At 51.5% G+C, this 20,436-nt stretch overlaps 1 protein-coding gene across 8 annotated transcripts in view; it reads right to left on the reverse strand.

Annotated features, from left to right (window-relative positions):
- Positions 1 to 976: 976 nt before the first annotated feature.
- Positions 977 to 20,436, reverse strand: part of Atp6v0a1 (ATPase H+ transporting V0 subunit a1) — a 55,936-nt gene continuing 36,476 nt past the window's right edge. For 3 of the 8 annotated variants that reach the window (XM_052758918.1, XM_052758916.1, XM_052758923.1), the window contains exons 18-23: positions 20,296 to 20,370; positions 17,055 to 17,162; positions 16,118 to 16,135; positions 10,135 to 10,252; positions 9,523 to 9,694; positions 977 to 2,499 (exon numbers count right to left, since the gene is read on the reverse strand). In XM_052758918.1, coding sequence (XP_052614878.1) covers positions 2,406 to 2,499; positions 9,523 to 9,694; positions 10,135 to 10,252; positions 16,118 to 16,135; positions 17,055 to 17,162; positions 20,296 to 20,370 — 585 coding nt within the window. In that variant the 3' untranslated portion in view covers positions 977 to 2,405. The remainder of the gene's footprint in view (positions 2,500 to 9,522; positions 9,695 to 10,134; positions 10,253 to 16,117; positions 16,136 to 17,054; positions 17,163 to 20,295; positions 20,371 to 20,436) is intronic. The other 5 variants (XM_052758921.1, XM_052758919.1, XM_052758922.1 and 2 more) reach the window with 3 other exon arrangements.

Genomic DNA, 20,436 nt, shown 5'->3' on the forward strand with positions numbered 1-20,436 from the left:
CCCAATCCTGCATCCACCCCCAGAGTACTGGGACTATAGGCATACAGTGCCATGCCCAGTTCTCTCCTCATAGAATTATCTTGACCTCTGTCTAAAACTCAGTGACTGTAAGTTCGGATCGAATCTGGATTCTCACTTCTGCTATTTTCATTAGGCCTCCCTTTTGAGCAGGTAACAGCAAGAGATTAAGAGTTCATCAACCAGGGTTCCCCTGGGCCTTTGATTTGAAGAGCATCTGGAGTAGGGGTGTACTGCTCCAGGGGTAGGTGTCCTGGTGTTTGGGAGGAGTTTAGGCTAGGGTGGGATAAGAAGATAGAATGAACAGGATGTCCCAGCCTCTCCCCACCCCTCAGGAGAAGGAGGTGTTACATTCCTGTGCCACAAACCCTGTGTGTGTGTGTGTGTGTGTGTGTGTGTGTGTGTGTGTGTGTGTGTGTGTGTGTGTAGAGGGATAGGCAGAGAAAGAATGTGTATGTCTCAGAGAAGGGAGTGCCCTCCCCACCCCGCCATCTCCCTGCACAGTCTGCTGGTTCGTTGACCCACAGCTTGCCTACTTCAGCACCTCATTCTCCAGCTGCCCTGAAGAGTCTGCCAAGCCTCTCCTTACACCAAGGCCAAAGGCATTAGGGCTCAAAATAGCCAGGCCATGGAGCCCTGGAGCATGCCCACGGAGAGAAGTGGGGGCAGACACCCAGCCCCCTTCTCCGGTTGGGCTCCATAGCGAAGGGAAGGGAGATAAAGGCTGGCGAGTTCTGCAAAGCTAACTTGGCTCCCTGGAGCGGGAAGGCGCCTGGGAAACTTGAGATAAGGTGCTAATTTCACAAACTAACTGCCCAGCCAGGGCCATGGCAACTGTGGCCTCCGATCAGGAAGAGAAGCAGAAATGCTGGCAGTGGGAAGAGGGTGTGGGCACCAGATGGGCTCCAGAGGGCTGAACTAGGTTCACAGCCTAGGGGCTGTGCAGAGACAGGCAGCCTTTGTGAGAGTCAAACACACTTTATTCAGCACAAGGATGTCTGAACAGAAGGTTTCGAGCAGGGTCTCTGACAAAGAGCTCTGCTTCAGGCCTCACTGTAAACAGAGCAAAGGTCGTCGTGTAAACTGGACACAAAGGGAGAGGGGGGTTCAGGACAAGGTCACAGTGGGCCAGCCCTGCCTGGGCGAGTGTGTGAGCAGCTCTCATGGGTGCCACGGTGGGAGGTGGGAATGAGCCTTGCTGATTTAGTGTTACCCCCCAAAGAAGGCAGTGAGTGAATTGAGTGGGAGCAGCTGGGGCTGCTGGGTCAGTACATGATTAGAAGGGTCTGGGGACCACAGGCAGGCAGGAGTACACAAGGTGGGTGACAAGGCCTGGCAGCCTGCACAGTACTCACCACACCTGCCCCAGCAGCCTACCAGTCAGCCACCTCCAATTAGCAACTGGTAAAAGACCTTCCCTGCCCAGGACAGCACTCCTGAAACCTGGGGTCAGTGTGGGAGCTGGGCAGAGACTATCAGTGGGCAGATTAAGGCAGGCCTGCCGGCAGAACCAACCTTACTGACCACAGCCTCAGGACATCATGATCAGGATGGGGAAGGGCTCAGGGCTGCACCAGGAGAGTGCCAATTTTAACCTCTGCCCTGGGATGTAGTGTTGGGCAAGGCCCATTCATGCAGACTGGATCGAGGGTATCTGAGGTCGGGAAGCCACGTGCACATGACAGTTAGACCTTCCCCTTCCCGGGGATGCTATGCTGGACCAACAGGGCTGGGAGAAGAGGCTGTTTAGGAGGGTGGTGCTGGTCATCCTGGGACCTTTGGGGTGACGAGGAGAAGCCACTCATCACGGCCCAGATGGGACCAGCTGAATTTCCTATGAGTACTAACTGGAGGGGGATGGGCAAAGGATGACAAGACCATCTTCCTGACCGTCCCTGCTAACTGGAGTGGGGTATGTTCCATAAACCACGTCTCCTTCTAGGAGGGAACCCGTTTTGGTCTTCCTCCAAGGCGTGACCAAGAACTACGGACTGAAGAGGAACCCTTGCATCCTGAGGGCTCCGAGCCCCCACGTGGCGATGCAGGTTGGCTCACCAGCAGGGTGTAGAGTAGGGCTGTCTGTCTGGAGGCCAGGAGGCCAAGACTGGTGCCACGGGGGTGGATGGGTATCAGGCACAGCCACCCAACTCTCACTAGGAAGTCCAACTTGCTGTATAGTAGGAAGTCTGTATATTACACACACAAGGCTTGGGGTAGAGACCCAGGGAAACCAGCGCTACCTAAATGACTCACAGCTGGGGCAGGCGAGGTGGGGGGACACAAACGCCCTGGTATCCAGGAATCACAACCAACAGGCAAAAGGAACACAGACGATCACCGTAGAGGCAAGCAGGACAGCTGCTCCGGGCATGCGCCCTGCCAGAGATTCACTCATCAAACTTCCCCTCCCGAATATGCTCAAAGGAGAAAGGGAGGAACTTGAAACCGGCCCCGGCGTAGAATTTATTCTGGAATTCCACCCTGGAAAGTAGAGGAGTCAAGTCACCATTTCACAGAGAAGCTAAGAAAGGGCTGAATGTCGTGGCACATGCTTCACCCCAGCACCGGGAGACAAGGATATGGCCAGCCAGGGCAACATAGTGAGACCCTGTCAAAAAACAAAATGGCTAAATGGCCCAGTGGTTAAGAGCACTTGCTGTTCTTGAGAGGACCTGAGTTTGGTTCCCACCACACACATGACTGCTCACAACTGCCTGTAAATCCAGCTTCTGGAGATCTGACGCCCTCTTCTAGCCTCCAAGCCCCCACTCTGACACATAAATATTTTAGAAATAAAATAATAAGGAAATAAGAGGGTCCCACCGTGTTGCCCAGGCCGGCCCTGGACTCCTGGGCTCAAGCCATCCTCTCGCTCTCGCTTCCACAATAGCTGGGACCACGGGAAACGCCACCCCGCCTGCCCAGAGCAACCCTGTCCAGATGTTTGCACCACTCCCCCTCCAGCCCTGCTCTCCTGGGTAAGCCTGAGAAAGCCCCTTCCTTCTTGTCCTGGGTGAGCCTGAGAAAGCCCCTTCCTGGCTCGCTGCTCTTAGTTAATTCACTTTAACTTAGGATGTGTGTGTATGACATGTGTATGTGGGCAGGCATGTGCTGCGGCATGTGTGGGGGTCAGGGGACGACTCTGTGGAGATGGTTCTCTGGCCCCACCTCTTCCACCCTGTGCTGCATAGTTTCACGTCAGCTTGACACAGGCTAGAGTCATCCGACAGATGAGACCCAACTGAGAAAATGCCTCTATAGTTTCGGGCTGTAGGCAAGCCTACAGGGCATTTCCTTAATGATGGATGGGTGAGGGTCCAGTTCATGGTAGGTGGGGCCATCCCCGGGTTAATGGTCCTGGGTTCTATAAGAAAGCAGGCTAAGCAAGCCATGGGGAGCAAGCCAGTAAGCAGCTCCCTTTAGGGCCTCTGCATCAGCTCCTGCCTCCAGGATCCTGCCCTGCTTGGGTTCCTGTCCTGACTTCCTCCAATGATGTGGAAGTGTGAGCCAAATAAACCCTTTCCTCCCCAAGTTGCTTTGGTCATGGTGTTTCGTCACAGCAGTAGAAACCCTGACTAAGACACACCTTTGCGTGGGTTCTGGGAATTGAACTCAGGCCATCGGGCTTTTGAGGTAAGCACTGGTACCTGCTGAGCCATCTCACTGACCTCTGCTTTTATTTATCTTTTAAATTAAAAATAACATTTAAAATGTATTATGGGGGAGGTCAGAGGTCAACTTTGTGGCATCTCTTCCACCTTTCCGTGTGTCCCCCGGGGCCAAACTCAGGCTGGCAGGCTTGTGTGGCAGCATCTCTACCACAGGACCACCATGCCAGCTCCTCAGGGGCTGCCTTCAGAGGTCAGACCCATCCTCAGCAAGACTGCAGCACAGGGTGCCTGGAGAAGTCTGTCTGTCCTCACATCCCATTCTCACTGTCCTACTGAGTGTTTGTGCTGACTGCTGTAACAGCAGAGACAGCGCAGTGTGGCAGCGGCCAGCTAATGAAGAGAAGTCCCTTCCTGGGAGAGGCTTATGCAGCACCTCTAAGGGGAGCCCCCCACCCAGAAGAGAGACTTGGGAACGAATGCTGAAAGTGTTCAGTTCAGAAGAGGAAACTCTCAGGAAAGAGGGGGAGGCTGGGGGGTGGGTGGGGGGAGATTCTTCTCAAAGCAAAAATATTCTCCAGCCACAAAAACATCTGAGAAAGAATTCTTCTCTGGAGACGAAAAGGAAAAACAGGGCCTTAACTCCCTTCCCAGGCAGATCGGCCGCTATCCCTGCCGGTCTCTTTGGGGCCTTTTCCAACTCAGAGGGGCAGGAAGAAGTCGGGAGCAGAGCCGCCTGTCTATTTCCTCCCGCACACTCCCCTGGCCTCAGCCCAGCAACCAACCATCACCAAATATGGGCAGAAACACGCACGCATGCTTGATTCCAAGAACGCCAAGCTGCCCTGGAGCATAGTTTCCACTAGGCACCCTGTGACTCCTGCAAGAACAGGCGGGGATGGGACAGTGGTGGGTTCTAGGGGACGGCGACAAAGGCTTTAAGAAGCTTCAAGGCCTCGAGACTGATCTAGCTCGCAGCTCACCCTTCAGCTGTAATCGGGGTTTCTATCACTCAACTAGAGAACAGGGTAGGAGAGTCCCAGAGGCCCCTTCAGTTCTGGGGCGTCTGCTTGAGACACAGTGGCAGACTACGTTCGGGCTGTACCTGTTGGGAGAAGTGGGAAGAACTCGCCATGCAGAAGTGACTACATGGTGCTTCCTCCCACTACCCTCCCATTCCGCAGGGGCAGGGCCAGGCCCCAAGGCCTCCCAGGGGAAATGGACCCCAGCAATGAGCTCACATCAGGGCAGGATTCCAGGGCCCAGATTCACCCTACACCCCAGTGCTAGCTCCTAAGAAGCCCCTCTGCAAGTTCCAGGCACAGAGCTGGCTCTGGGGGAGGGTGCCTAGGCTCCCGCTCCTCTCCCTTCCCTTGGGTTTGGAGGGTTCATGTTGGGTAGGCCCCATTCACGTATATCAAGAGCATTCCTGAACTCAACAAAAGACGTACATCTCTCCCCTTATTCTACACCATGGAGCCCAGGATTGCCATCACAGGGCTCCAACTCATGTCTCCTGTTCTGAGGATGCATTCAGAATGACTCACTGGCTGGCCAGTCACATACAGTGACAACTCTAATTTCCAAACAGGGCAAAGGGAGCCTAAGTTTTGCTTATGTGATCAGAGTCCCCAACCTGGCCCTATTGCCTCACATGTCTGCAGTTTTGCTGTGTGGGCTGATGATAGACAAGGTCCCTCGGATGCCACCTGATGCTACCCTTCTCACCAGCTAGAGGGCAGGGCAGCCCTAACCAGGGACATCTTGGATCTTTTACATTTCTGTTGTTTCCACAGTGCTTAGGATGGAAGCCAGGGCCTCACACACGGGTTTATCTAGAGGTCAATCCGACTTTACCTCCCACCCCAATAGTCCTCACCTCCAGATCCCAGTCCAGAGGTGGAAAACAATTTCCCTCTGGCCGCCCCACCCAGGGAAATGTGTGCTTCCTGAGAAAGTACAGACCAAAGCGGCCTTGTGGGGTGAGAGGTGCCGACTCCTGGGGGCTCCTCAGCTGTTCGCTCAGCCTCTGACGTGCACCTAGAACCCAGAGTCTCAGGAGTGTGGACGGGCTTCCCTGTTACCCCTTCCAGCTCCAGCTCCCAGCAAAGGTCAGCCAGTGAGCCGGGGGCCGTGAGCACAAACATAAGTGCTCCCGCCGTGTTCCAGGGCTCCTCTTTCCAGGACCAGTTGAAGGAGGAAGGGGCTGTGGGGCCTTTTCCCTTCCTGGTGGGTGGTGATGGAGGGAGGCAGTGTTAGAAGGGGCTGGAACAGCTGCTTTCTCTGGCTCTACTCTTTGGGGATGAACACATCTCTCCGATGACTCGGATGTCAGATAATGCTGTTACCTTGGGACTATCTGCCCAGGATTCTATTACGTCACTTCATTCCTCACACCTGCTCCCCATCCTGTTTCCTCAGCCATTCACCCACCTGGGAGCACACAGGTGTGAGCATGGACACACACACACATGGACTCTAGATAAGGGATCCTCGTCCTGGGCAACAGTCTTTATACCTCATTCCGATGGCCAGTTACAGGCAGATCCTCGCTTTGTGTCTAACTATGGTGGGCATGAGTACCAAGCACACTTTACATGGTAGGTGGGAAGACATACAACCCAGGAGACAGAAATTATGTTGTCAAAGGCCTTATGACCTTTGTGACTCTCAGACTAGTGGTTTATGTTATCAAATCAAATCAAAACCATATCAAATGTTTTCCTCTCAATCCCACCAAAGAAACCCAGAACTTGTATATCAGAGAAACACCAGGGATGAAGTGGGAGGTGTGGAGATGCTTGTGCCTGGTGCCAGAAACCAGCAGCACTATCCCTGGGCCACTTTGGCAAGGACTGGTCCCACCCATCACCAAAAGGCCACAACGCTGAGCTCCCAGCAGCCCTTGGTGCACTTCTGCATTTGGCCAGTAGAGGGCGGACAAGCACCGATTAAACTTTGAAGTGGGGGTGCCACGTCTCAACCTTGTCAACAGGCACCCACCCATCCCTCCAAAGCCAGGACTCTGAAAGTTGCATGAGGTTTCCTGTTTCTCCTCCTGTGCTCAATACTTTCACTACCATACAGACAAATAAAAGCGAGACACCGATTTCTAGCCTGTTCCTTGCAGACTATACCTACGGGGCATTTGGAGGCAGCACATGCCCCCTTTATGGTCTCTCCAGTCTCTAATCAGCCTAAAAAGTGTGCTAATGAGGCAGGCCAGCCAGGTCTCTCTCTCTAGGCGTCCTACTCTTCAGCTGATGTCTGTTATGTATGTTATGGTATGTTATGTCAGGGCTGTGTAACAGGCACCTAGTATGTACAGTATTTCCTATTTTCTCACAGTAACTGCCACGTGATTATTGTCTTCTCTCTCCACACGAGACGAAGGCATGTTCAGAGAGCTCTGGATCACCGGCCAGTGAGGTCAGTTTGTCTCAGAAGCTTGCCTCACATCGCTCTCCACTTCCCCATCCCCCTTTAGGATAACGGAGGCAGACACTGTCACTTGAAGGCCATAGGTGCGCCATTCATCTGGCAACAACACATGGCGTCCAAAACTGCTTCAGCTCCTGATGGAAGTGGGACCCAAGGCCAGGCAACCTCCTCATGCCGCAGGACTCCTGCCTTGCTGACCTGCCTGATGGTTCTGAGCCAACCTTCACTGCTCCTCGCCCTGCCCTTTAACATGGGCTGGAATCAAAGGGGGGTTAGCCACTCTTCCCTCAGGTCCAGAGCTCGGGAGACACAGATGTGAACAGGAAAGCACAGAGGTCAAGAGGGCAAGAAAAAGTGAGTCACCAGGGGGCTGGTTATGCAGACATTCCCTCACTGGAGTGGCTGAGGAAGTGTGCTGGGGAGAGCTGGCCGATAACCTGAGGGAGGGTGCCAAGGCCGCAGCTAAAAGCACGCAGCAGTTCCAACCTTGCAGGCTCCCAGTAAACAAACCACTGAGTGCAGAGAAGAGGAGCCAGCAGAGAGGCAGCTCAGACCAAGCAGCTTCTACTGAGGGAGCACAGGCCTCCTAAAGCGGCTTTAGAGGGAAGGCTAATGTCAGCCACAGCTTACCCCAATACACCTCAATTCTCCGCCATAACTTGGCACAACCAACAGGAGCCTCTTAAAGAAGCGTGTGATGCAGCCAGGAGAGAAAGATGAGGGGTGAGGGGCACAGAAAGAGGCATCTCGGGGTCAGGGCTGTGCAAAGCCCCTGTGGAGCCCAGAGACTACCCACCACCTCATCCGGGGTTTTCTGAGGCAGGGCCAGTGAGTGTGTGACCCCTTGAGTGTGTGCGGTGGGAGTGTTCGTGTGGGTCATCTAGAGCTTCCTGAGATGCGCTTTTCAGGAGAACCCCAACCTAAAGGAGTAAATGAAGCCCCAAGAGGAGGAGGAGTCTGAGGCAGGGCCGCCACTGAAACACAGGCTTCCTGACTTGTAGTGTGGCTGCCTTTCAGACATGTTTGAGAAATAGTCACACAAAGATCATTCCGCTTAGCTGATGCTCTACCTCACTGAGCATCTTACGCTATTAAAGACTTTTTAAATGACAGTTGTTTATCTTGAGGGTATGGATGTCTGGAATACAAGAGTGGACATGTGGAGGTCAGAGGACAACTTGAAGAAGTCAGTTCTCTCCTACCACCATGTGGTTCCAAGGGCTTGGTGGCAAATGCCTTAACCCACCGAGCCATGCCACAGGACTTCTCTCGTATTCTCATTTGCTAAATCTGGCAACCGTCATTTGCGGTCCGAGTCACAGCCCAGGCTCTAGCTCTCCTATCCCTGAGCCGTTTCTTCACACAGACTCACCAAGGGTCACAGTACGTTAAGAAGAGCAGACAGCACACACCTCCACAGCCCTGTGCCACCTTTGGAAAAGCCGCTTTAGTGCCCTTACCATCCTCCCAAAGCAGCACTGATCCAGAGACACAGTGAGGGACACAGTCGGGATAGAGTGTGCTCTAGCTGTCCCGGACAGGGCCCAGTCCAGTGCTCCAAAGACAGGAGCCACAGGCCAGGACAAAACAACAACACCCTCACACACAAAACCAAACCCCTAGCTGTGCATGGTAGTCCTTGCCTGTAATCCTAAAACACTTGAAAAGTTGAAGCAGGAGAATTTTGAGTTCGAGGCCAGCCTAGGCTATATAGTGAGACCCTATTAAAACAAAACAAAATAAAACAAAAAACAAAAAACAACAACAACAAAAAAAAACCAAGCCAGGTGATGGTGCTCACACCTTTAATCCCAGCACTCAGGAGGCAGAGGCAGGAGGATCTCTGTGAGTTTGAGGCCAGCTTGGTCTATAGAGTGAGTTCCAGGGCAGCCAGGGCTACACATAGAAACCCTGTCTCAAAAAACAAAAACAAAACAAACAAAAGAAACAAACAACAACAACAACAAAAGACCTACTCCCACAATTCCCCTTCAACTTTACAAACACAATCAAAAGTACTGGCGAATACAAAAGCAAGGAGTGAGAGCCTTTCCTGGAACCCACGAGAAGACGAGCTGGGCTTTCCTGGGCCCTTTTCCAAGGTGCCATGCCAGCAAAGGTGTGTGGGGTACTGCTGTGAGGAGATATCACGCTAGGTAGGAGGGGAGTGTGCGGAGTCAAATCGCACCTGGAGCCCAGGCCAGGGCAAGGACTACATTTCTCACAGCTGACACCTCACCTGTAGAAGGGCTGGGTACCAGTGTTGCCTTTGAAAAGTGATTTCAGCAATGACTTCTCCAAAAATCCTTCCCGGCCTGGCTTCCAACTGGGGCACCCCGACACCCCTCCGTTGAGCTGGAGAAGGGCCAGCTTCCATTCCCTAGAGGACAGACTCCCGGTGCTAAAGCAAGGGGACTGTCCACACCCTGCTCCCCTGGGACCCACTGCCACTCACCAGTGTAACCGCAGTGCATGGAGGAAGGCTGAGAGGCCCTCCATAATCAGCAGGATGGCCACAGTCAGGGTGGCAAAGGCGGCAAAGATGAAGAACAGCCCTAACCCTCCGGCCAGACTCCGAACGTGCAGGCCGATGTGGATCACCATGGTCCAAAGGACTTCCGAGAGCTCTGGGGAAGGAGAGACACGAGCAGGAGTTGAGTTTAGCAAAACGGGGGGAGGTGTGTGACCTCTGTGTTTTGATCTGCTACCATTTACCTGGAGAGGTCCTTGAAAAACGTCATCCTAGCCCTGGGTGTCCTGAAATTCACCCTATAAACCAGGCTGGGTGCAGACTCACAGGTTCACCTGCTTCTGCCTCCCAAATGCTGGGACTAAAGGTGTGTGCCACCACCACCCATCGAAAACTCTGTTCCCACAGTTTGGGCAGCATCACCACTAACGGCTAACCTGAGTAAGAGCAGATTCACCTTATCTGCACTCATTCTTGGATTCAGGAGCTGGACTGATCCCAGAACCTTCCTGTGTTTCCATGCTGGGGAAGCCACCACTGATCTAAGGGAGCTCCGTGAGGCGGGAGGGGACGGGAGAGAACACAGAACACACTCACGTGCATGGGCAAGGCTGAGGGCCCAGAGCCGCAGATAGGAAGCAGTGTTGGAGATGCAGCCCAGGCAGTACTCAATGGTGTGGATGGCCTGGTGAACCATGGTGTCCGCAAAGTCAAACTGGCATGGGGAGGAAACCACAGAGGAGATGTCAGGGTAGGAGGGGAGTGTGCAGGAGCTGACTTGCTCCTGGAGCCCAGGCCAGAGTGGGGACTACATTTCTCATGGCTGACACCCGTCGAGGGGCTGGGTATCAGGGTTGACTTCAAACAGTGATTTCAGCAATGACTTCCCCAAAAATCCTTCCTGGCCTGGCTTCCAACTGGGGCACCCTAACACCCCACCTCAGTGCACTACATTGTACCTTCTTTTTTTTTTTTTTTTAAGTCAGAGTTTCACTATATAGTTTCAGGCTGATCTTGAACTTGGAACCCTACCTCCTTAGCCTTTTTGTGCTGGCTTTGCAATGTGTGCCGCTGCATTAGGAAAACCTATCTTTTTAATTTTTATTTTATATGCAAGAGTGCTCACTTGCAAGTGAGTGCATATGCAGTACTCTTGGAGTCCAGCAGAGGGGGTTGGATCTCCAAGAACTGGAGTTACAGGAGGTTGTGAACCACCATGGAGGTGCTGGGAACTGAACCTATGCCCTCTGCAAAAGCAGTCATCTCTCCAGCCTCAAATTGTGTATCTTTTTTTTTTTTCAGACAGGGTCTCATTATATAGTTCTGGCCGGCCTAGAACTCACCATGTAGATCAGGCTGGCTTCAAACTCAGAGATCTATCCACCTCTGACTCCCAAGTGATGGCTTTAGAGGTGTGTGCCTCCATGCCCATAACACTATTTTGTTTTTTTTAAAGATTTATTTACTTTTCGTTTTTTTGGAGACAGGGTTTCTCTGTGTAGCCCTGGTTGTGCTGGAACTTACTCTATAGACCATGCTGACCTCGAATTTAGAGATCCTCCTGCCTCTGCCTTCCAAGTGCCGGGATTAGGATTAAAGGTGTGTGACACCACTGGCTGGCCAGACTTACAGGAGTGAAGAGACTGTGAGCCTCCATGTGGGTACTAGGACTAGAACCCAGGTCCTCTGGAAGAGCAGCCAGTCTCTTGGCCACTTAACTATCTCTCCAGTTCCACAATGTGTAGCTCCTTTTTTTTTTTTTTTTTTTTTTTTTTTTTTTTTTTTGAGACAGGGTTTCTCTGTGTAGTCTTGGCTGTCCTGGGACTCACTCTATAGACCAAGCTGGCCTCAGAATTACAGAGATCCATCTGCCTCTGCCTCCCAAGTGCTGGGATTAAAGGCGTGTGCCACCACAGCCTGGCATCCATCATGTATTTTAATGAGACTCTTTTCAACAAAATTTTCTTTCCCTGGTGGAATCTGATCTTCACAGTGGGGTATACTTGAGTCAAGAATGATATCTTATTTTTTTTTCCTGTGATTAAATACCCTGACAAAAGCAGCTCAGGGTAGAAAGGTTTATTTGGCTCACAGTTCAGGGTGCAGCGGTCATGTTGGGGAAGCCAAGGCAGCAGCGCTTAGAGCAGCTGGTCACGTCCCATCCACAGCCAAGCAGCAGAGAGCGATGGATGTGTGTGCTGTTTGCTTTCTACTCAGTCCGGACCCCAAGTCCAGGGAATGGTACCACCTCTTTCAAGCTGTGTCTTCCCACCTCAGCCCAACTGCAATAACCTCTCAGACATGGCCAGAGGCTTGTCTCACAGGCGACTCCAGATTTTGCCAAGTTGACATGAACTGTCATGTGTACTCGACCTAGAGACTGTGCTGGAGACTGTAAGGACCTGCCAGTGGGCCTGGCCCAGCTGGTCCCTCCCTGCCTTACAGTGGGGCACCTCTGCTCAGAACACAGCAAGGGCAGGCAGGGAGCTCCCAGACTTTGCTGTCGGGCAGGAAGCTACTTGCACAGTGAGCTCCTCGGCCTCCTTATTTACTCTTTCCAGCCTTTTGAGACCTAGACAACTTCCTTCTTCTGTGACTTTTGAAAAGATCACCTGGGGAAATTTTGCCAAAAGTCCACAAATTCCCACAAAGAGCTAATCGGAAAATACCATAGATAAGGCTAGCATGGTGGCTCACGGGCATGGTGGCTCATGTTGTAACCCCAGCACTGAGGAGGCTGAGGTAGGAGGATCATGACTTTGAAGGCAGCCTGGACAACATAGTGAGACCTTGTCTCCAAAAACCTGAAACAAAACAAGTGTGCTGGGGAGCTCAGTGGGAGCACTCGCCCAGTGGGAGCACTGGCCTAGCATGCCCTGGGTTCAGTCTTCCATACTGAGTAAATGGGAGGTGGGTAGACCTTGGGGTCTGGAAGAAGTTCTTCAGAGTCCATTTTTAGGGGCAGTTTTCTGAACTTGGTATGTTCTAGAAGGCTCAGGTGGAGAAATCAAATAAATGTCCACTATAGAACAGGCCATAGTTTTCTCTGAGATCACTCCTCCAAGCCCAGCACAGGATCACCAGCTCCGGGCTCCTGAGGCTCAGCCAGCTTCCCTGTCCTCAGGTCAGGGCCTGTCTTATGCTATAGTTTCTATACTGTATTAAGGGGCTGGCCTGGCAAGTCCTAAGAGTTAGGGCCAGTAGGAAGAGGGCCCACTTCCAGCAAGCCACCTCGGGGAAATGCCCCACTTCTGGTCATCTGTCTAACCCTGTGAGTTTCTGGACTTCTCTATAAGCCTCCTACTCTGAAAATGAGTAGTCCTTGTTACGTTATCCAGAGCTACCTCAGTCCAGCAGTGCTGAAAGAACGCTTCCCTACCCTGGCTACATGAACTGATGGGGAAGAAAGCCCAGAGCTCCAAGGAGACCCGGTTTCTATTCCTGAGCTCAGTGAAGGTGCAGTGCTTTCGGGGTTTTCTTCAACCCAGTTTTCTCTCATTAAAGAAGGAGAACCATAATCAGGGTATATATACTATGTGAGAAAAAGGGTATTTTCAATAAGAGGGGAAAAAGTGAAATAAAAAAGGAGAACCAGATATAGTTGTGGAGACCTGTGATCCCAGTATTTGAAAGGCAGAGGCAGGATGGTGAAGAACTCAAGGCCATCCTTAGCTACATAGTGAGTTCTAGGCTAGCCTGGGCTACAGGAGACACTGTGGAAAGGAGAGAAGGAGAAAACATTCACTTCCAGGCAATATCCTTCCTTCTCATCTCCCTAGGAATGTTTTCTCAGGTGAGATGAGAATTACGGGAGAAATCTAGGCCAGCACTTGGAAGGAGCCTGTCATTCACCGCAGGCCCAACACAGGCATCTCTGATGTGACAGCAAGTCACTCTCCACCCTCTACCTGTGTTCTGTCCCAGCTTCTGTCTGGCCCTTTGCTCTTCGCCCTGGCTCTTCCCCTTTCTCCTCCAGAACGGCTTTTCTAAGGTGGTTACATCATCTCCCAGTGGTTAATCTAACAGACATTGTGCCTGGCTGTATTTTGTGGTGTCTGTCACTGGGGTTCCTCCCTTCCTCCCTGAGATACTTCTTGTTTCTTGGTCTTCCTCCCAAAATTCCTCCTCTGTACCACTGTCCTTCCAAGATAACCAGGCGTCACAGCCTCACCGGGCACCCTGGGAGTGACTCTCAGGCGAACACCTCATCTCTATGCTGCCCATCCTTGGTTAGCTAGGCTGTGTGTGCCACAGGCCTCTGGACTCAACCCCACTGAATGAAACACAGCAATCTATCTGTCCTCTGGGCCCACCAAGACTGTCACTGTCCCACATCCATGCCAGGCCTTTCCTCCCAATCCCTGTAAATGACTTCACCTTAAGCCATCCAGTCCCTTCTTGAATCACATCACACTACAGGATGCCCTTGCCCCCAGGCCATGCCCCTCACCCACCCAGTGTACTTTACATCTCTACTACTGGGGTGCCAGCAGTGCCCATGTACCCCAGCTTCACTACTCTGATGGCTCCTTGTTGCCAAAATGAGGCAACAACTTCTGTTGCTCTCTGCCAACCTCTCCTCTGATCAGCTCCTCCAAAGCTGAACCACTGCTGAACATGGGCTTGGCCTATAGGCCTTCATTTTTTTTTTTTTTTTTTAATGCTGTAGATGGTGGTGGGTCTCCTCTTCCTTACTCCCTGCCTCCAGACACCCCTGTTTGGCCAGCCTCAGCTCCAGGGGGGAACCTAAGGGAATCATCTCCCACAGTCTTTCCAGTTTCACCCCAGTGCCTGTCAGGTGCCCTTCTGTGCTCCTGCAGCGTCCTGGGCACACATCCATCATGGTGCCTGCCTCCCGACTGTCTCCCTACCTTGTTTGGAAGATCCTTAAAGGCAAGAACTACTTTTCTCCTCTCCATTTCCATAGCACTAAACCTAGGGCCTGACACACGTGACTGTGCAGATGGGTGGGCGGGAGGGAACGAGTGGATAAAAGCGTCTGGTGAGAAGACACAGCAGGGAGAGGGCCGCTGACCCTCGCTGAACGGTGACGGCCTTCCAAGATCTCCCAGATATGAAGTAGCCTGGGTCTGGTTTGGGCCTGGACTAAGTGTCTCCTAGGCGAGGGCACACTTGCCCTGCCTGGAATAAACACGTGTCTACATCCAAGCAATGTGGGGGTTACAGAAGAAGCCTGTGCTACTTTCTAAGAGTCTGTTTTGTTTGAAATCATTACATAAATGTCAGGTACCTCACAAATGTCAGTTTGGCTGTGCAGAATCAATGCCGGACAAAGACAAAAGTTATGACTGGCAGAAGCCAGAGAGATAATTCCCTGAGTGTGGTTGGTGGCAGGGAGTGGGAAGACCAGATCACAGCCTGTCTTCTCATTTGTCCACCTCCCAGGGACTCGGCTATAAATGAGGACATTGGCACTAGACAGCCGACTAGAACGTTCTGCTGCTGCTGAAGGAACGGGTACATAACCAGGTAGACATTTGGAAAGCAGTACTGTTGGAGGCGGTGATACCGAGAGAGGGCCAGGCTCCATACAACATGGAATCCTACTCATGGCCCTCAACCATGCCAGGCAGCTCAGCCAGCGACTAGGCACAGACACCTGGTCCAGGAGTGATGCTTGTGATTGATGCAGGCAAGGGAGCCTCGCTAGCCATCAGGGAGAGCACCACTGCCTGTGCTGACACAGGACAGCAAAGGCTTGCTTTCCCACAGCCATGCACTGCCCCTTGGAGAAACCAGGAGAGGGAAGAGAGTGGCTCGTAAGTACAGGCATGTTAGAGAGAAGCTTGGGGAAAGATGCAGACAGTGTGGGGAGGCCCTTGTCAAACCTGTCTCAAAATCTGGTATGGGTGAATGAAGTACTGCCGAGCTACAAGGCCTGGTACTCCAGATGTGGCCTGAACATTTAGCTTTCTTTCCATTCTATTACTCTTTACGCACTTAACATATGAAAGCCTTTCATGTAGATGGATTACTTTTCCCTGAATGTACCCGACAGGCAAAGCTCGTTTTGAAAGTGGGCCACTTCCCAGCCAGGTCGTGTGAAGCTACAACTGACTCCGAGCAAAGGGTCTTGTGGCCCAAGTTGAAGCACCACCAAGCTGATGGGGGCAGCAGGAAGAGGCTGGCTGCATCTCAGACAGAGAGGAAGGGTCAGCTTTGCTTGCAAGCACTCAGAGGAGCAGGGTGGGGACCACCTCCCCGGTGGCAGAGCAACCATCACGTCACAGGAAAGGAAGTGGAGACCCGTGGGACTCAACCCTGTGGGCAGTGACTTCAAGAATGCCAGTTACAGGCATTACTTGCAGCTTCTTCCAAGCCAGTTTCAGAGGTGTTAGATCAGCAGTCAACAACACAAGGACAGAGGGGACCGACATGAGATGCAGTTAGTGGAGATGAACTGTTTCAGAATGCAGGCTGACAAACTGGTTAGAAATGGCCAACGAGATGCAGGATGCATGGCGTCATGTGTGTGGCCCCAGGGTGTGGTGGGGTTGGCAGAGTGAGCACAGGATGGGAAAAGAGAAGCCCCAGATAGACACAAAGGCTTTGGTCTTACCACTTCGTCCTCGGTAGGCTTGAAAATACAAATTCACACTTAGTGGGAAGCTGTACCGCACACAAGGTCACAAGCTATGAGCACGTACTACTGACTGCTTTGGGGGAGGATGGCTAATGGGGATGAGGTGCTGGAGGCACTCTTCCTTAGCATACACGCAAAGGGAAATCACAGAATTAAGAGACATATTTTTAAAGGCACCCCAACACTTGCAATTAAAAAAAACCACACACACACACAAAATAAAAAAAACATAGTCAAAGTGGCTAGACTGAAAGACGCAGCCTGGGTCCCTCACTGCTATTTTATTTGCTTTAAAAATAATATAATGAACAGGTGAGAGCCACCAGTGCTCAGGCAAGGAGAGTACACTTTAAATAGCTGAAATTGGAATAGGAAATTGAAATTAAAAAGGAAAGGCTAGCCTGGCCTGATTCCTTTCCAGTCTCACTCTCAAAAGAAGCAGGTAACAATGTTTAAAAGGTCTTAAAAAAACAAACCCCCCTCGGATCAAGAACACATCGATGGGGTAGGCCTCAAAACGAAACACTGAGTGTAGCTGGTAAGCAGTGTGATTGAGGACTCTTGGGAGGATCGAAGGATGAAGAAGGTATTCTAAAGGCTCCCATCTTTCTGGTAACAAGAGGTGGGATGCTGGGTACTGCCCGGGAGGAGGAGAGCAGTTAGTAACTGAGGTCACGTGCAGCGCACCACAGAGCGGCGGAACTCAAGAGGAGCAGAGAAAGCTGCGTGGTTCTGTGGCTGCCCCTGGAGGTTAGAGCAGGCCTCACGGGGCAAGCTGTGGTACCCTAAGCAGTCCTGACAGTGACCAATCATTAGTAGTTTTATTTTTCAAGGAGATGATTGATAAGCCTCTTAGAAAACAAGACTGGAGCTGCCCAAGGTAGGAGAGGAAGCCCACACCACTGGCTCTTACCTCTTCTGCGTCCTCTGAATGGGTGGAGAGCTGGTCATGCTGAATAATCTCAGCATCCTCCTCTGTCGGTCCGTTGCCCACCCTGATCCCACCAAAGTTGAGAGTTCCCTACACAGATGAACAGAAAGAGTAGTATTTGCCTGGGCTTTACTGTGGCACTCTGTGAGGTGGGGAAGGACGATGGTTAGTACATACAATCCTCAGAAAGGCATAATACATCCTAACAACAAAAGCAACATCCACTGACTGAACAAGCTAAGTAAAAAATGAGTAATTGTCCCACCCCAACCACCACTGCTATGGCCCCCGCGAGTGGCAGCCTGTGTTTACCACCTCACCTGGCGACACCAAGACAAAGCAGCCTTGCCTTGGCCAATGCTAACAGAGTGCTGCTTGACTGAGAAGCTAAACATGAGCACACGCCCATAACAAACGCAGCCTGGTCTGTATAGTCTGCAAGCGCCTAAGTGCTGCTGGAACTGAAGGTTAGACTTTCCACGTAGGGTGTGGGGGACAGATGACAACCAATGACATGATGAGTGTACCCTGATCTGACATGCTTTCAACAGGAGCCCAAGGGTTCCAGCAACCTCTACCAGAAATGCACCAGGTCTGTCTAGGAACAAAGGACTCCCCAGGTCAGGGAAGAAAAAAACAACACCCTAACAGACACTCATTTGTGGCTAAAGAATACTGAATTTTAAAAATGTAAAATGAACCAGAGACCCCTTTCCACCAGAGGGTTCTGGGCGGAGCAAAGGGGACTCAGGAAAACAGCCCCTGAACTACTGCCTATGGGTTCTACCAATTGAAAGCTGAGGGCTGCTTGCCTGCCAACTGGAGCTTTCCAGAAAGCTTGAACAGTGTGTAAACAGGGCTGGAACGTCCCTGTGGTCTCCCTCCTCAGCTTCACCCTTTGGCGCCTTTTTTTTTTTTTTTTTTTTTTACTACAGATCACTGACCAGTTCAGACCCCAGTGTTTATGTAAGTACACTCCTCTTCTCTTATAGTGCTGTCCCAAGGCTGGCCACAGAAACAGCCACAGGAAGAGCACTTTGGAAACTACCTTTGCTTTCTTTTTCTGTTTTTGGTTTTTTGGGAAAAGTGTTTCTTTGTGTAGCCCTGGCTATCCTGAAACTCACTTTGTAGATCAGGCTGGCCTCAAACTCAGAGATCCGCTTGCCTCTGCCTCCTGAGTACTGGGACTAAAGGCGTGCGCCACCACTTCCAGCTGGAAGTTCCGTTTCCAATAAATTCTCAAATGCTGTCCCCAGGAAGTATATACTTAGTAGGTCTGGGGTGGGGTACAGGAAGGCATTGCTGAAAATGGTATAATCATTGTGAAGGGTACACCAAAATACAAAACACACTGCACCCATGGACATTCAACAGTCCCATTGCTAGGGCATCTATATTTACAAAATCCATTAAGAGACATGTGCATCGGGATATTCTCTGCATTATTATTTATAATAGCAAAGAATTGGAACAAGTACCACATCCATCATCGACAGTGATTACGTAATTTCAGCATATCCAGTGGATTCTAGGGAATGCTGGGCACCATAAAAAGACTGGGGACTACTATGAAAACAACCTCTAAGATACACCAAGAGGTGGAAGAGTGATTCAGTTTAAATTCAGTCGCTGATATATCTCTCTCCTTCTAGGTATGCATACACGTCAACATATGTCCTGACAGATGACAGACATGTGCTGAAGGCAGAGCCACTGCCTGATAGCAACGCCCTGGAGGGGGAGAGTAGTGGGAAGGGTGCAGCTGGCACCTCGGACCTCCAAAGGGAGGACTCTAAGCAGTACAGAGGGCTCAGGGGAGATGCCATTGTATCTTGGCCTGGGTTATACAGGGTAGAGGAGGAAGGCTTCAGAATTCAGAATTCCCCAAACAGGCCATTTCTGAAGGTTTTCCTAGCCAGAAGAAGAAGTGGGAACAGACAGGTTAGACCTCCTAGCCAGACTCTGATGAGTACCCTGCAGAGCACGGGCCACAAGAGCTACAGGGAAGAGATGAAAGACACATCAGCGAAAACTGGAAAGGACAAGCTGAACCGTGCTAGCGCCACTCCAGAGACGCCCAAGAGGACAAGCTGAAGGAAAGTGGATCTATGCTCTCAGCCCCTGGAGGTCAAAGGTCCTGCTGGGAGGGCCGTCATCCGGACACTGCTGAGCTGCTCTCCAGAGACAGACTCAGCTACAGAACCAGTGGCTGAGAAGACCCCACAGTGTGGAAGCTTCCGGATGAGCAGGGCTTTGCAGGAGTTCATCATGGAAGATGGTGCCGGCTTTCGAGGCATCAAGACTTCTCAGATGCACCTTACATTGCTGAGACAGCGGCAAGAACGCTATGTGGAAAGGAAATCCACGATAGTCAGGATGTGTTCCTCTTGAGAATAATCTCAAACAGCAGGATTAAAGTTTCATCCGGCATAAACATGCATTTTCCTTAAAGGAGCATATGCTAAACAAAGCCGTCTCGGCCAGTGAGGTCGAAAATCCAGGATGCTGGACTCCACAGATACTAGTGCATTCTAAGATTCTGGTGAAGAGATGTCTTTTGAGGACAAATGCTCAAATGCTTAACATTCCAAGTGTGGACACTGGATTGAAAGTTAGTATCAGAGGAGGGGAGGTCCAGACAGGTGGGTTTGGGTGCCATGACAGCTGTGCAGCATGCAGGAGACACAGGAGAGGGAAGGGCTCAGAAAAACGGCCGAGGACACGAGGGAAAGAGGTACAGGCCTTCTCTAAAGGAGGCGAGTCATGGCTGGAAACGACCAGAAAGCCAAGGCCAAGTATCCTTTAAAGATGGACCCTCAAGCACAGAGACATCAGTGAGAGCGTCTGAACCCCTCCTGCCTCCATGCTGGAAACTTACCCCACACATGGTCACAAAACACAGACACAAAAGTGGATGAGTCCGAAAGCTGCTGTCTTCGAGTAAGACGATGGGACTCGAGGAGAAACAGCAGCCACTTTGCTCCCGAGGGTAGGACTCTACTCACACATCTGAAGGGAAACTTAGCAGGCCAATGGTAACGATGATACCTGAATCTATTCCTAAGAGGTGGAAGGCTCCTCTGTCATCGTCTCAGTGAGCAACAAGGCCACACTTCTGGAGAGCACGCGTCCCACGCTCTCAACAGCGTTAAAAAAGAACCCGGCTGCACTGTTTGCCGCCTCTTTGAACAAACATTGGCTCTGTTGGAGTTAATTGACTCACTGTCGCAGCCGACGCTGCCTCTAGTCCCTGTTGGCTCGGGGTTGGGCTGACTGGGGCCTCCACGGGTTGCCCTTCCTGATAGCGAATGGGAGAGAAGAAGAAAGGAGAAGAGAACGAAAGGGGGTGGGGGGAGAGGGGAAG

This window comes from Peromyscus californicus, unplaced genomic scaffold (assembly GCF_007827085.1).
Source record: "Peromyscus californicus insignis strain IS unplaced genomic scaffold, ASM782708v3 Scaffold_3__1_contigs__length_106647218, whole genome shotgun sequence".
NCBI lineage: Eukaryota > Metazoa > Chordata > Mammalia > Rodentia > Cricetidae > Peromyscus > Peromyscus californicus.